This window comes from Mesoplodon bidens, assembly GCF_964165515.1.
Source record: "Mesoplodon bidens genome assembly, chromosome: 18".
Lineage (NCBI taxonomy): Eukaryota > Metazoa > Chordata > Mammalia > Artiodactyla > Ziphiidae > Mesoplodon > Mesoplodon bidens.
Window position 1 is genome coordinate 43,089,915 of NC_138175.1, and position 15,349 is coordinate 43,105,263.

General features: G+C 43.9%; 1 protein-coding gene across 4 annotated transcripts in view; it reads right to left on the minus strand.

Moving 5' to 3' along the window:
- Nucleotides 1-15,349, minus strand: part of CEP89 (centrosomal protein 89) — a 76,161-nt gene that overhangs the window by 24,981 nt on the left and 35,831 nt on the right. For 2 of the 4 annotated variants that reach the window (XM_081215524.1, XM_081215522.1), the window contains 5 exons: nt 10,667-10,717; nt 10,419-10,502; nt 8,075-8,185; nt 4,928-5,036; nt 3,011-3,191 (listed from right to left, as the gene is read on the minus strand). In XM_081215524.1, the coding sequence (XP_081071650.1) occupies nt 3,011-3,191; nt 4,928-5,036; nt 8,075-8,185; nt 10,419-10,502; nt 10,667-10,717 (536 nt within the window). Of the gene's footprint in view, nt 1-3,010; nt 3,192-4,927; nt 5,044-8,074; nt 8,186-10,418; nt 10,503-10,666; nt 10,718-15,349 lie in introns of all 4 variants that reach the window. The other 2 variants (XM_081215521.1, XM_081215523.1) reach the window with 1 other exon arrangement.

Consider the following 15,349-nt stretch of genomic DNA (forward strand, 5'->3'; position numbering starts at 1 on the left):
CAAGACAAAATGCATAAGCCACTCTGGGTTTATTATCTGAACTGCCTTCAACAGGATAGGAGAACAACACATATGCACCATACCTAGAAGCTCACTGAGCACAGATTCAACCCAACCTTTTTCTACATAAATAAAATCTTTTCTTCATGACCTCACCTTTGCCTGAGGTACAACCCTTTGCTAACTCAGACTCACCCCCATTGTAGGAGCTAGTTCAACAGCCGCTCTGCTGCTAGTTAATAATTCCTCTTTATGTGGCGTTATCTCTATCAGGACAGCAGCATGGGAAGGGCTCCCCCTCACTGAGGCAACCAGAGGGCAAGTGCACTGAAGCCCCAGAGGCCCTTCTGCCACCTTTAGCCTAACTCCAAGGTGTCCTTGGCTCCAAGATGTCCTTGGCCCCTGTGTGTAGTTGCCCAGACCAAAACACTCTGGGTTTCCTTCTCCTTATTTTGCCTATTTTTCTACCAGGTCTTGGTACCACCTCTACACACTTCCCTGAACTCACATATTCCGTCTCTGATGGATCCATGCCCCTCTTCCCACGTGACAGATTTCCTCTCCAAGCAAACACCGCCCCTTCCAAGAGCGCCAACAGGCTCAACACTCCCCCACCTCCACCCTCCTCATTCCTCTATTCCTTACCCCACCTGTCAACTCCGGAGCCCAAAGCCTCTCAGCAAAAAGCTGACACAAAGGCTTTCCCTCCTGTAGCGTAAGAACCTGACAATCGGATTTTCTGACTGTGGTGTAAGTGCATGACATTAAGCTTTTGATTGCTGAGGCTTCCATTTCAAAGACATTCTTCTCGAATAAACATATCGCCGGCCACACAACTAGACAAAGAGCCAGGCCGTCTTACCCATAAGGTTCCCCTTTTAGAAAGCTCTGGGTGACCTAGGTAACTGACCGCTTCACTTCACCCTTGACCCCAAAAAGGGCAGAATCTCAGGTCTGCGCTGTCCCTCGCACTACCCTCGACCTTGTTGTGTGGCCCCAGGTGTACCGTGAACCTTCCAGGACCTGTGAGGAATGAAACTTGTTTCTTCAGCATTTCCTGATGGTGCTGCTGGGGTGCATCTTACAGTCAGAATAAGAACTGTAAGGGTCGGCCCAGCCAAAACAACACTTGGGCGGGGCTGGGGTGGGAGGGGGTAGCTCGCCACAAGTAGGATGGCCCAGGTGAGGGCTTCAGGCATTTCTATCCGACAGCATCGCTACTGACAGGCCGAGACTAGCAGGAAACACCTCCCAGTCCAGTGCCTTCTGAGCCACTACACTCCTGACCCAGTTTCCACTTAAAAGAGATTTGGTGACGTGTTTGTTTCTTCAATGACCACATCTCCCATTGCTTTCACTCCCACTGGCAATTAGTGGCTTCCTTCAGAAATTTTTTATACCTTTTATACTCACCTCTAGGGGGCTATTAGGATATGTGGTTATGACGCATCCATTAAAAAAAAATGAGCCACAGGAGTGGGTATTTGAGGAAAATAAAATCATAAAGATGACTATGACTTCAAAACAATTTCCTTCCTCTACTGGAACAGAAAAGTAAAGTACAGATCTGGCCCAGACAGCATGCAATAGTAGAGTCAAAACACTGGGTTCCTGTACTTGTTATCATCAGCATTTACTGATACACCAAGCTAAGCACTTTGTATGCACTAACTCATTTATTCCCCCTGCATCAACCACCTTGAGCTGAAAGCCCCACCACTTAAAAAATTATTTCTTCTCTATTACAGAAGTAACATGCATTCATAACAGAACACTTGGAAAGTAGAGAAAACACAAAGAAAATTTACATTACATTACTCATTATGATAGTTAAGTTTATGCATCAACTTGGCTAGTCTATGGTGCCCAGTTGTTTGGTCAAACACTCGTTAGATGTTTCTGTGAAGGTATTTTGTAGACGTGACTAACATCTCAGTCAGTTAACTTTAAGGGAGATTATCCTTGATAACATGGGCAGGCCTCATCCCATTAGTTGAAGACCTTATGAGCAAAAACTGAGGTTTCCCAAAGAAGAAAGAATTCTGCCTCAACACTATATCATAGTCTCAGGTTCCAGCCTGAGTCCCCAGCCAGCTGGGCTGCCCTATGGAGCCTGGATTTGCCAGCCCTCACCACTGCATGAGCCGCTCCTTAAAATAAATCTCTCTTGCTCTCTCCAAATATATATACACATATCCTATACATATCCTATTGGCTGTTTCTTTGGAGAACACTGACTGCTGATACACCCATAATTTCACCTGCCAAAGATAATTTCTATTACTATTTTTCCATTCTTCCAATCCTTTCTCTATGTACGTATGGTATATAAGTAATTTTATATACATATATGTAATTAGACAGACACAGACAGACATACACACACAAGAGTGATGAACTCGTCCCAGTCATCTTCGTTAACACGAGAAGTCCTGCATCCTGGGAAACCCCTCAGTCCCAGGCAAACTGGGATGGTTGGTCAGCTTAATACACACACACACACACACACACACACACACACACACACACACACACTCCTTTTTTCTTTTTAAATAAAATTGCAATCATTCTGTACATACTGTTTTGTAACCTAATCTCTTCACTTACAAATATATGTGGCTATTTTCCAATGTCAAAAATATTCTTCTGTGACATCATGTTTAATGGCTGCACTGTATTTCATTTTATGGTTCTATCCTTTCATTTCACCAGTTCCCCATTACTGGAGATCTAGATTTCCAGTTCTACTATTTTAAATTGTCTTTGGATCTAAAAACAAGAGAGGCTGGAACAGTAGGGGAAAAAATCATATACATACACACAAACTGTAGACCACAGCCCTCAAGGACGGCCTTGTTCTACTTTAATAAAATATTTACCATTCTTAGTCTTGGACACCTGTGCTGGTGTAGCTAAATGACTCAGAAAAAGAGGGAGCACCCTCTCTCTACCTGCCTATAACAATATGCATGGTGACACATAAACGCTTGAAAAGACATTGAGTCCTTACCTTTTTAATTCATTTACAATTGAAGTGTGAAGTTCTATTGCAACTTTGCTGTCCAGCTGTTTTTTTAGTTCCTGGCATTCCGTCCGTAAAGTTTCCAATTGCTCCTTACTTTTAGTTAGCTCCTTTTCTTGGCTCTGTGTCTTAGTCTCCAGAAGTATTAGCTGTTTAGTCAGTTTAGAAACTGAAACGCAAAAGAGATGGATAAAGACTTGGTACAGAAGAGCTAATAAAGCATGATTACTGATTACTAATACTAGTGAGAGCTTATAAAAGATGATCTTTAAAAAAAAATGTGCTGGCGATTTAGAAATTAATACCAAAGCCTTTGTACGTAGCAATTACTGTCCCTATATTAAGTAGTCACTAAATATACACTTTCTTACTGGGGATCAATATACTGATATTATTGTTAAATATATAATGTTTAACAATATATGATTCCAGTCTTCAAGGAACTTTCTAAAGACTGAAGCCTTAAGTCACATACAGATGTACAAGCGTACATCATGATGTCGTCCATAAAACTGCAAGATTTTCAAGATTTTAAGGATATCAAGTATGGCCCAACTAAGGGCAGAATTTGTTTTTCTTCCCTTTCTTCATTAACTTTTTATGTTTAGTGTCCTACATCTAAAGTAAATCATAAATATTTTCATCCTAAGTGACATGGAAGTATGTAATATTAAGACACTTCCTGGGCATCTGCTGAAGCTAGCACTCAGAAGTATTACAGCATAGAACTCTAAATCCTTCTGTTCTGTGAAAACATTTAGTTGATCGAAATGAATAGCTGTTTCTGGGAAATGGGAAAATAACATGGGCAGCTGACTGAATCACACAGGCCAAAATAATCATCCTACCTGTTTAGATCTGCTGTGTTTGAGAGTAAGCTCAGTAAATATGAAATTAATTTCCCTGTTGTCTCTGATCTTTGAGGCTTTCTCTCCCCTCCACCCCAAGCAGTGCCAGGACAAAGGCAGCTACTCCTGTGCCTGCTCAGTCTATGGGGAGGAAACTCCTACTGGATTGAGAGCTGCTCTCACTGTGGACCCGGCCTGGCCGGCAGACACAAGCCAAGCGCCAGCCCCGCAGCTTCAGCTACAGCAGGGGCTGGTAGCGGACTCTTCCATGGTGTGGAAAGGGGAGCTGCTGAATAACAGGGGTGCAGAAGGGGAAACAGAAAGGACTCACGCTGGCTCACAGAAGACAGCTTGTATCTTGGCCTCCTGTCCTACATTGTTCTTCACCAGAAAAGAAAAATCAGTAAAGCCAAAGGAAAAAAAATACCACTCTCTTTTGTGCTCATAAGTTTTGGTTTTAATCGTAGTGGAATAAATGACTCAGTCTGGCCACTTCAAAGTCCACTGTCATACGCTGTGAGGCTCCTGGGATGGGGCGGCACGGCGGTGGGGGGGGGGACATGTGGGGAGAGCAGGTGCTCACAGAAAGGATCTGACGGAGATTTAAGCTGCGGCAGCGCCTGCAGCGCTGAAGGAAGGGGGGAGAGCACAGAGAAAGTGTTTAGAGAGTCAGTGATTCCTACTTATTTACTCATTCAACAAAGTTTGGGGAACGTGTCCTCGTGTTCTTTCAAATATTCATCTCACACGATTTTTCCCCGTTACGTGGCACACTGTTTTCCCCCAGACTCAGTTCTGCTCACTCTAAAGCTGTCATCCACAACTGATTTACAAAAGAGAGTAACTCGACACCGTGGAGTCTAAGAGAAAGCAGTCAGTGCATCACGGGTGACGGCTGGATATGCTATAACATAAACAGCTGCCCCTCAGGAAAGAAGAACATGTTCTAAAAAACATGATTTCCAGTGTCTTCAAGTGGGGGTGGGGGGGTGCCAGTGTAAAATGACACAGTGGCGACGTCACAGCATCACCACCCCTCGCGGGAAGGACCGCTCACCTTCCTGGAGACGCTCCTGGTGCGTGTCCTTGGCTTTTCTTTGCTGAATCTCCAACTGCTCTATCAACAACCTGTTTTCCTCTAAAACCAGTTCTGCTTGAGTCTGAAGCTGACGCCTACAAATTGATTTACAAAATTAAATACTGACATTCAGGTGCAGAATGATTACAGAGACACTCCTGAGTCTAAAAGAAAGCATCAAATGGGTTGTAGGTAGTGACATGTTTTAAGGCTAAACATGTTATTAACACAGCAAGTCTTGTCATCTCCATTAAATTGAGGGAAAGGACAGAAATGAAGTTTGAATTACAAACTGCTTTAGTAACTTGTTAAAATGTAAGATTTCAAACATATACAAAAGTAGAAAGAATAGAATAGAAACTCCCATGTACAAAACGCCCCGCTTGAACAATTATCAAATGGCCAGTCTTGTTTCATCTATATAAACCTCTAATCCCCCCACCCAGGGGGGATTTTGGAGCCAGTATGAAATATTTTTAAAGAATTTAGAAAGTTCCCATTTTAAGCACAATATGTTCACTTGTACTCGGTAGCATATTTGCCAAAAGACAATGACTTTGTTAAAAGCCCTTGTACGAGTTCTTAAACTGTACTAAGACCCCCCAGGTTGAATTTCACCTGCGCGAACCCTATCCTGACAGTTGGTGCAAAGTAAATCCCAGCTCAGCTCAACCTCATGATCGCAAAATCCAGTGAGAATGAGCTAAAGGGATCTTAGAAATCATCTAGTTAAATGTTTACCACCCGAGGTACATGGTAAACCAGTAAATTATCTCAATTTTCCATTTTAGGCTTAAAAAAGTGAGGTGGAGGGGCTTCCCTGGTGGCACAGTGGTTGAGAGTCCGCCTGCCGATGCAGGGGACGTGGGTTCATGCCCCGGTCCGGGAAGATCCCACATGCCACGGAGCAGCTAGGCCCATGAGCCATGGCCGCTGAGCCTGCGCGTCTGGAGCCTGTGCTCCGCAACGGGAGAGGCCACAGCAGTGAGAGGCCTGCGTACCGCAAAAAAAAAAAAAAAAAAAAGTGAGGTGGAGGAAGGAGGGAGAAAAGATGAAAGGAGTCCAGCTCTAGCGATTACCTCCCTCAACAGAGGCTGCGCACTAGCTCCTGGGCACCTGGAGGCGTCCCTACCAGCTGCCCAGTCTGTGGTGTGGAGGAGAGGCCCCACGCTGTACCGGAGCGGAGCTCCCCTAGGTGGGGCCGCTCCAGCCTCCTCATGCCTGCCTCAAACAGAGCAGCTCCACTCTGGACTTTCTTATCAGACTTCCTCCCTCCCTCTCTTCCTCCTTTTCTTTTTTTTTTTTTTTTAAATGAAAGGGATCTCCCATTCCTAAAAAAAAAGGTCAAAACCTCAAATTTAGTTTAATGCTCCTTCCCATTTTATAGGTAAAGAAACTGAGGCCCATTAAGCATGAGGTTACCCAGCTGGTCAGAGGCAGTTAGGGAAAGAAATGTAGAGTTTAGCTGCAGCCTAGAAGTTCAGCGAGAAATTATCTGAAACTAAGGAGAAAGACTCTGCTGATGTGTGAAGTCAGCATGCCTGAGGATGGGGCCGGGACGCAGTGCACCTCACGCCTGCGCAGGCACCGGGAGCAGCAGCCTAGGTGGGGCAGGCGAGGGCACGCCTGGGACGGGCTTCGGGGCGGCAGGAGATCTGCCTACAGGGTGTGAGGCCCCGGTCCTGCCCCAGCTGGAGGACAGTGAATTCAGAGTAGGGGGGAGGCCGGCCGCAGGGCCTCAACAGGCCCTGTGCAGAACTGACAGCTTTCTGCAGCCCAACCCTGTGCCACAGGCCACCAGGCTAGAGCAGGATGCAAATTTCGAAGTCTTATAAACAGGACTGGGGAAGACAGTGGGCATGTGGATTTCAAAGTGGGGTCTACCTTTCTTTCCTTTATTTTATTTATTTATTTGTTTTTACCGTAATGAGAAGTAAACAGGTTTGACTTACAGCTATACACAAGGTTAGAGAAAGAATCTGAGGGTTTGGGAGAGGGAGCCTGGAAGCAGCCCAACTGACCTGCTTTCTAGGGCACTATTCAAGGAGGGTTTGAGGGGAGACACACTAGGAACCCTGACAGAAGAAAATCAAAGTTCAACAGGGGAAGCCACAGTACGACAGGATCCAGCAGCTGCCCAACCAGTCCCAACGGACACATCTGTGGCCATAAAATCAGGGAGAACCCACCTAATGGTAAGAATGCTGTTGACTCAATTCCAAATTTCTATATATCACATATGGAAAATATTTAATTTTTTTCAGTGATGTTAAGACATTAAAAAAATATTAACTATAACATACCTACCCAAGGCAAAAAAGATATACCTGAATAGCTTTTGCTTTCTTGGTCCTGCTTGGGTATTGCCTTTAGACTTTTGAAGACATTTACTTTCTCAAATGCACTGAACAGGCAGGCATCTGTTGCTGCCGTGCTAGATGAACAGGACATGGCCCTGCCCTTGAGATGCTCCCAAAGGAGAAGAGGGAGACAGGTGTGAAGACACATAGGTAGGCACAGCATGGCAGGTACAGGACAGGGCGTGTGTTTAGGGCCAAGTCAGAAACGGAGACAAAGGAACAATTCACTCTGCCTTCAGGGAGAGCTACTGACTAGCACCGTTTGAGCAGGGCCCTAACGGAGGTACAGGAGGGCAGAAAGCGGTGTTCCAGGGGGAGGGAAGAGCATCAGCAATAGGCTGGAAGTGGGGCAGCACGCAGCTGTCTGGGAGTGGAAGGGGCAGGGCCAGTGGGAGCTGGGAGTGCAGGGCCTCATCCTGGACCGTCTGTGCTAAAGCCCTGGGAGCCATCAGAGGGGTCTAAGAAAGGATGTGACTCAACAGGTTTGGGATGGGAAAAGTGCCCTAGAAAAATACAACCTCAGAAGATAAAAATGGAGACAGCAAATATATATTTATATATATATAAACCTATTTAGAACTTTTAAAGTAGTCTTTAAAATACAAGTTTAGAATAATTTACTAGTTTTCACTACACCTGATTAGTTTCTTAGAAACTCTCCATTAAAATGTTTTAGTTAAAATACATATATATTTGACAATTGAATAAAGTTTATTCCTATGATCTTTTCTTTTTTTTAATTAGCAAAATACCAGAAACACAACACCACTTGCCATTCCTCACTGGAGACAAGACCATTCTTATTCAGCTCTTGGTGCAGTTCTTCATTTTCTTTCACCACTTCTTGGACTCTCATCTTAAACGTTCTCATTTCCTCCTGAAACAAAATGTATGTAAACTCTAACACACACATACATTCATCTCTGTATTTCTTAGTTCTAAGGCTGTCACTGTGGCTAAAATCAAATGTTAGTAGCTTTCGGGCCTCCCTGGTGGCGCAGTGGTTGAGAGTCCGCCTGCCGATGCAGGGGATACGGGTTCGTGCCCCGGTCTGGGGGGATCCCATATGCCGCGGAGCGGCTGGGCCTGTGGGCCATGGCCGCTGGGCCTGCGCGTCCGGAGCCTGTGCTCCGCAACGGGAGAGGCCACAACAGTGAGAGGCCCGCGTACCACAAAAAAAAAAAAAAAAAAAAAAAATGTTAGTAGCTTTCAAGCAAAGTCTCATAGTACCGGGGCAGCCTTAAACTTGGTACCAGCACCAAGTGCCTGCCCTCGAGGGGCTCACGGTCTAGCGAGAAAACACAAGAGATGGCTACCATGCAGAGAACAAGGGACAAAAGCACCTCAGGTTTTAAATATTCGGTTCCTAACTTGATAACATTTTTCTGTAACTGCCAAATATTTGAAAAGATAAAAAGGGGAATAAAAAAGGCAGAGATGCCTATAAATGCCATAGTTTTTTCTTTGTTTAAAGACTTTGGAGGATAAACTGGGGCTTTTTAGATAAAAATAAGAATTTTTCATCCTAACTGAAGCCCATTTTGGTGGGGAAGGGCTTGGTGCAGGGGTTGGAGTCTCATAATTTTGCCCCGTTACAATCACGAGAAAGCCTCCCTTACTTAAAGCCATCTGTCAGTCCAGCTTCATCACTCATTGGCCCCCACATGAGGACTGTTGCTTGGTCTGTTTTCAACTGCTAACAGTCTGTGTTTGTGGCACTCACGCTGGGTGGCCTCCGTCATGACTTTTCTCAGCTAGCCCTTGGCCAGCTTCAGTATCGTGTGCTGTCTTTTGGTGAGAATCTTAGGTGCTAATATTTATTCTGGGATGCTTCTAAATATTCTTCTCCCAGCTAGCAGACATTTATACTTATAAGAAGCAACAATGCCAAGCAACTTCTCTCTCTCTCACCTTGCTGCCCAAACGCACTCCCCAATTGCTAGCAGTCCACTGGCCCTTTTTCAGAACATGGGTGGGGCAAACTACAGCCCACAGGCCAGCTGCCTGTATTGTCAATAAAGTTTTATTGGAACATAGCCACACCTATTCGTTCATACCTGCTCTGCAGCCACTTTCATGCTACAGTAGCAGAGCTGAGTAGCTGCAAATAGAGACTCCATGGCCCCCAAAGCCTAAAATTGATACTAAGTAAATGTTTCCCGAACCCTATTTTAGAAGGAGCACTAAATAAGTATTTTTATTATTTGGATTGATACTTAACCAATTATACAAGATCAATTCACCCTCTTAAAAAATTAAGTGTCCAACAGAAAGCCTAGGAGAAAAGGTTCACAACTGCATTACATGGGCCATGTACGTGGGACAGCAGAACAAGAACAGGCTGGGTGACTCTTAACAGACCCTTCCAATCAGGGATCCTAGAAATACCAACTCTTTTCTCCCTGGATCCCTCCAATTCCAGGGATCTCTTTGGTCACTTAAATAAGGAACATAGAGGTTCGCAGCACGGAAAGGCATGGGACGTATCTATAACACCTGCACAGCCTTGGTTTCCTGTATCATTAGAATGAATTCTGCTCCAAGAGCCATTCCCATGAAAAAGAGTGAACACGGCAGAAACAAACAAAAACCTCACTTCCCCACCACTACCAACAGCTCAGTAATTAGACTTCCTGGGGGTCAGCTCTTCATAGAATTAAGAAGCATCTAAGTCTGCCTAAAACATCCCCGGTCTTCTACCTTCCTTGTCTGCCCAAATGTCCCTTTTACCAGTGCTGTTTGCAGCTGCACAGGACCAGGAAAGTAGCACCTCCCACTGCTGCCTTCTCTGCACCCCAAGATCCCATCCCACGTGGGGCTGCCTGTCTGGGAAGCCACGGCTTCCAATGCTGCGCCACCCCGTCCCTCCAATATTTCTCCCATCAATCCCAACCCGCCCCCCTGCTCCACCTGTCCCTCTCTCCTGCCTTCCCTCTCCCTTCTCCCCGTCCCCACCCTGCTACACTCCCTCCTTCCTCCTTTCCTTCTTTTAACAAACACTTGAGTACCTGCTAGATGTTGGCTATACCTATCTTCAAAATGTTGCTTCCAAGTTTGAATCGGTCTACTTTTTCACAAACCTTGTCCTTCTGAGACTTTTGCCCACCTACCTGAAGGCTGGCATTGAGCTCGTCCTTCTCTTTCATTCTGTCTTCATAGGCCAGCAACAAGGGGGACAGGTACTTTGTATCCACCTGAACATAATGGCATAAAGAAGGTTAATATCTTTCTTACATCTAAACACAATCAGCACATCTTTAAAAAGGAAAGAAAATATACTTCATTTGGAATGGTTTGTAACAGCTATTCAATTATAGCCCAGAAAATATGGGCCTGAAATTAAATAACTTTCACTTACCAGCCAGGGCGGTATAGGGCCCTTTGATGGGAGGCCTTCAATATTTAAACTCTAGAAACAAAACACATGGTGAAGACAAATTAAATTACACTTCCTCTGAAATTTCAAGTCTTAGCTATCCTTAACCTAGACTGCGCATCAGCTATCTAGGAATCTTGTGTGTGTGTGTGTGTGTATATATATATATAAGTTGATATATTTGTGTAGATATTTATATATATATATATATATAATTATCTCAAGTGTTTGAGAGTAATTTATAGACATAAGGCTCCTTTTCCTCTAAATACTTCAATGTATATTTCCTAAAAGCAAAAGCATTCATCTGTTTGACCACAGTACCATCATAAAAATCAGGAAATCAAAACTGATGCAATACTGTATTCTAATCTATAGACTATACTGAAATTTTACCTATTTTCCCACTGATGTCCTTTTCTGGTCAAGAATCCAATCCAGGATTACATGTTGCATTTAGTTGTCAAAACTTTTCAGTATTTTAAAATGTGGAACATATCTAATAATTTTTTATTGGATGCCAATAAAACTTTTTCAGCGTTATGCTGTTGAGTGTCTAGATTTTGTTGTCTTCTTTTAAAGTGTTTTGTTTTTTTCTTTTTCTTTTGTAGGCTCTTAAGTTATGCACAAAAGACGATGCTTTTGAGGCTCATCTTTTTCCCCTGGCTAGGGTGGGTCTTTACTGAAAGGCTGGTTTAGCCATTCTGCTAAGGCATGGCCCTTCTGGGCTCTTAACTCAACGCTGCAGTGTTCACCAAGGTCTCCCCACTCTGGCTGGTCAGAACCCAAAGGTCTCCAGGTGCTAATTATTTTTAGCTCACAGCTCACTGAACTTGTCTTCTGCCTGGCCTACGGAGTTTCATCCTATACATGTGCAGATTAGTGTTCAACAAAGGACTGCAAGGAACCCCATGTGGATTTATGTAGCTCTTGCCATGGCTCCCTCCTCTCTGGTGTTCCTGCCCCACAAATCCTAGTTTCCTCTGCTTCCCCAAATCTAATCTGTCTCTTCAATTCAGACTGCTGTACTCTGCTTGCATTGCTCCACCCTGCACTGTTATCCGAGAGTGCCTCCAAGCAGAAAGCAACGTGATCATAAGGCTCATCTATTTATCCTCCTTTTCCCCATGATGACAGTGCTGCCTGCTGTCTGATGTCTGTAGAGAGTTGTATTATTTATTCTGCCTTGTTTTCTAGTTGTTTACAGTGAGAGGCCAAAGCTGGTAGCAGTAATTCCATCAGGGCCAGAAGCAATGGCCCTGATGGCATAATTCCTTATTCAACAAAAGTTTTCTAATGCGTTTACCATCTCATGATTCATTCAGCAAACACTGAAAGCTCACTAAGCCATTATGAATGTTACAGCACATGTCACTGTTGACAAGGATTGTATGGTTCCACACAGAGATGGGTCTTCTCACATAGCACAGGGCAAAAAGTGCTTTGAGAGTGGAACAAACAGAAGCCTGCAATGGTTGGAGAGAGATCACCTCTGGCTGGAGGCATCAGGGGAGACTGTCATGGAGAATGGTGGCCGCAAAGGGTAGAATGGTGCACATTTTGCGGGGGGGCGGGTGAGGGCAGCAGCCAGTCACTGGGTCTGCCTGCCTACAACCTTCTGAAAGAGAACTGGCTTGCCCACAGCCCTGCAGAAGGCCCTGGCCTAGGAAGCCTGTTTTGGATCATAGGACCCCAAGAACTTTAATATTTTTGTTAAAAAAAAAAAAAAAGTTAACATTATGTTAAGTGAAAGAAGTCAGCCACAAAAGACCACCTGTTGTATGAGTCCAGTTATATAAAACATTCATAATAGGCAAATCCACAGACAGAAAGTAGTGGTTGCCAGGGCCAATGTGAGTGGTGGGAAAAAAGGGGGCGTGACCGCTAACAGGTGTGAGATTTCTTGTTGTGAGTTTTCTTGTTGTGATGAAAATGTTCTAAAGTTGATTGCGGTGACGGTTGCACAGTTCTGTGAATACACTAAAAATCAATGAATTGTATACTTTAAATGGGTGAACTGGACGGTATGTGAATTACATCTCAAAGCTGATATTAAAAAAATTTAAACCTAAGTCCTACTTCAAAAAGAAAGAAAGCAGCCCATAAAGCTGCCCTGAACTCCCAGGAGCCACGTGACAACACCGTGCACACCTGGCTTCCCCCACCCCAATCCCAGCAGGAGCCAGTGAGCTGGGCGTCCTGACACCCCCACCGCGCCTCCAGCCCCACACAACCCTCACACACATGAGCCTCCAGGGCACAGACTTGAGCTGCTGGGTCCTCTTGTTGTTCCTCACAATTTTTGAGGTTTGCTCAGAACCTCAAAAATAGCATAGTGGTTTGCTCAGTGAGAGTCTGTCGAATTGACTTCTGCAATCCTGCTTCTAAAGTAAAACGTAGTCTGTCTTCTCTCTTTATATACACATACATTGTGAAAGGATCTCCACCTCCAAGTTATTACACACCCATCATGCCACATATTTACCATTTTGTGGGGAGAGAACACAAGTTCTACTCTCTCAGCAAGTTTCAATTATACAGTACAGTATCATCAACTATAGTCACCATGTTATACAGTGGATCCTCAGATCTCATTCATCTTATACCTGAAAGTTTGTACCCTTTAACTTGCCTCTCCCTATTTCTCCCACCTCCCCCCAGCCCATGGCAGTCACCAGTCTACTCTGTATTTCTATGAGTTTGACTTCTTTTTATAAGATTCCACATCTAAGTGACACCAAGCAGTACTGTCCTTTATCTGGCTTATTTCACTTAGAATAATACCCTCCATGCTCACCCATGTTGCAAGTGACAGAACTGCCTTGTTCTTTAAGGCTGAATAATATTCCACTGTATGTCATATGTTTTTATATATATGTATATATATGTATATGTGTGTGTGTATATATACATACATATATATATATATATATATATATATATATATAAAACATGTGACATGCACCACATTTTCTTTATCCATTCATCCTGACAGACACACAGGTGGTTTTCACACCTTGGTTATCATAAATAATGCTGCAATGAACATGAGAGTATAGATATCTCTTCAAGATAGTGATTTCATTTCCTTTAGATATATACCCAGAAGTGGGATTGCTGAATGGTATGGTAGTTCCATTTTTAATTACTTGAGGAACCTCCATACTGTTTTTTATAGTGGCTGCACCAACTTACATTCTCACCAATAGTGTACAAGGGTTCCCTTTTCTCCACACCCTCACCAGAATTTCTATCTTTTTTAAAAAAGGACACGCTAACAGGTATGAGGTGATATCTCATTGTGGTTATAAGTTGCATTTTCCTGATGATTAGTGACGTTGAGCACCTTTTCATATACCTATTGGCCATCTGTATGTCTTCTTTGGAAAAATGTCTATTCAGATCCATTGCCCATTTTCAAATTGGGTTATTTGTTTTTGTGCTATTGAGTTGTATGAGTTCCTTGTATAGTTTGTATATTAACCCTTTACTGGACATGTGGTTTGCAAATATTTTCTCCCATTCCATAGGTTGCCTTTTCATTTTGTTGATAGTTCCCTTTGCAAAAGCTTTTGTAGTTTGATGTAGTCCATTTGTTTTATTTTTGCTTTTGTTGTCTTTGCTTCTGGTATCAAATCCAAAAAATCAGGGCTTCCCTGTAGTGCAGTGGTTAAGAATCCGCCTGCCGGGCCTCCCTGGTGGCGCAGTGGTTGAGAGTCCGCCTGCCGATGCAGGGGATACGGGTTCGTGCCCCGGTCTGGGAGGATCCCATATGCCGCGGAGCGGCTGGGCCCGTGAGCCATGGCCTCTGGGCCTGCACGTCCGGAGCCTGTGCTCCGCAACGGGAGAGGCCACAACAGTGAGAGGCCCGCATACCGCAAAAAGAAAAAAAAAAAAAAAAAGAATCCGCCTGCCAATGCAGGGGACACGGGTTCGAGCCCTGGTCCAGGAAGATCCCACATGCCACGGAGCAACTAAGCCCGTGTGCCACAACTACTGAGCCTGCGCTTCTAGTGCCCGTGAGCCACAACTACTGAAGCCCTTGTGCCACAACTACTGAAGCCCATGCACCTAGAGCCTGTGCTCTGCAATAAGAGAAGCCACCAAAATGAGAAGCCGGCGCACCACAGCAAAGAGTAGCCCCCACTCACCGCAACTAGAGAAAGCCCGCACGCAGCAATGAAGACCCAAAGCAGCCAAAAATAAATAGTTATATAAACAAATAAGTTTTTTAAAAAATCCAAAAAATCAATGCCAAGACCAAGGAGTTTTATAATTCAGGTCTTACATTCAAGTTCTTAATTCATTTTGAGTTTTTTGTTTATGGTGTACAACAGGGGTCCAGTTTCATCCTTTTGCAAGTGGATATTCAGTTTTCCCAGCATCATTTACTATAGACTATCCTTTCCCCATAGTATATTCTTGGCTCCTTTGTTGACCGTATACACATGGGTTTATATCTGGGCTCTCAATTCTGTTCCATTGATCTATGTGTCTGTTTTCATGCCAACAGTATGCCGTTTTGATTACTATTTCTTTGTAATATAGCTTGAAATCAGGAGGTGTGATATCTCCAGCTTTGTCTTTCTTCCTCGAGTCTACTTTAAATATTTGAGGTCTTTTGTGGCTCCATATAAATTTTAGGATTGTTTTATCTGTTTCTGT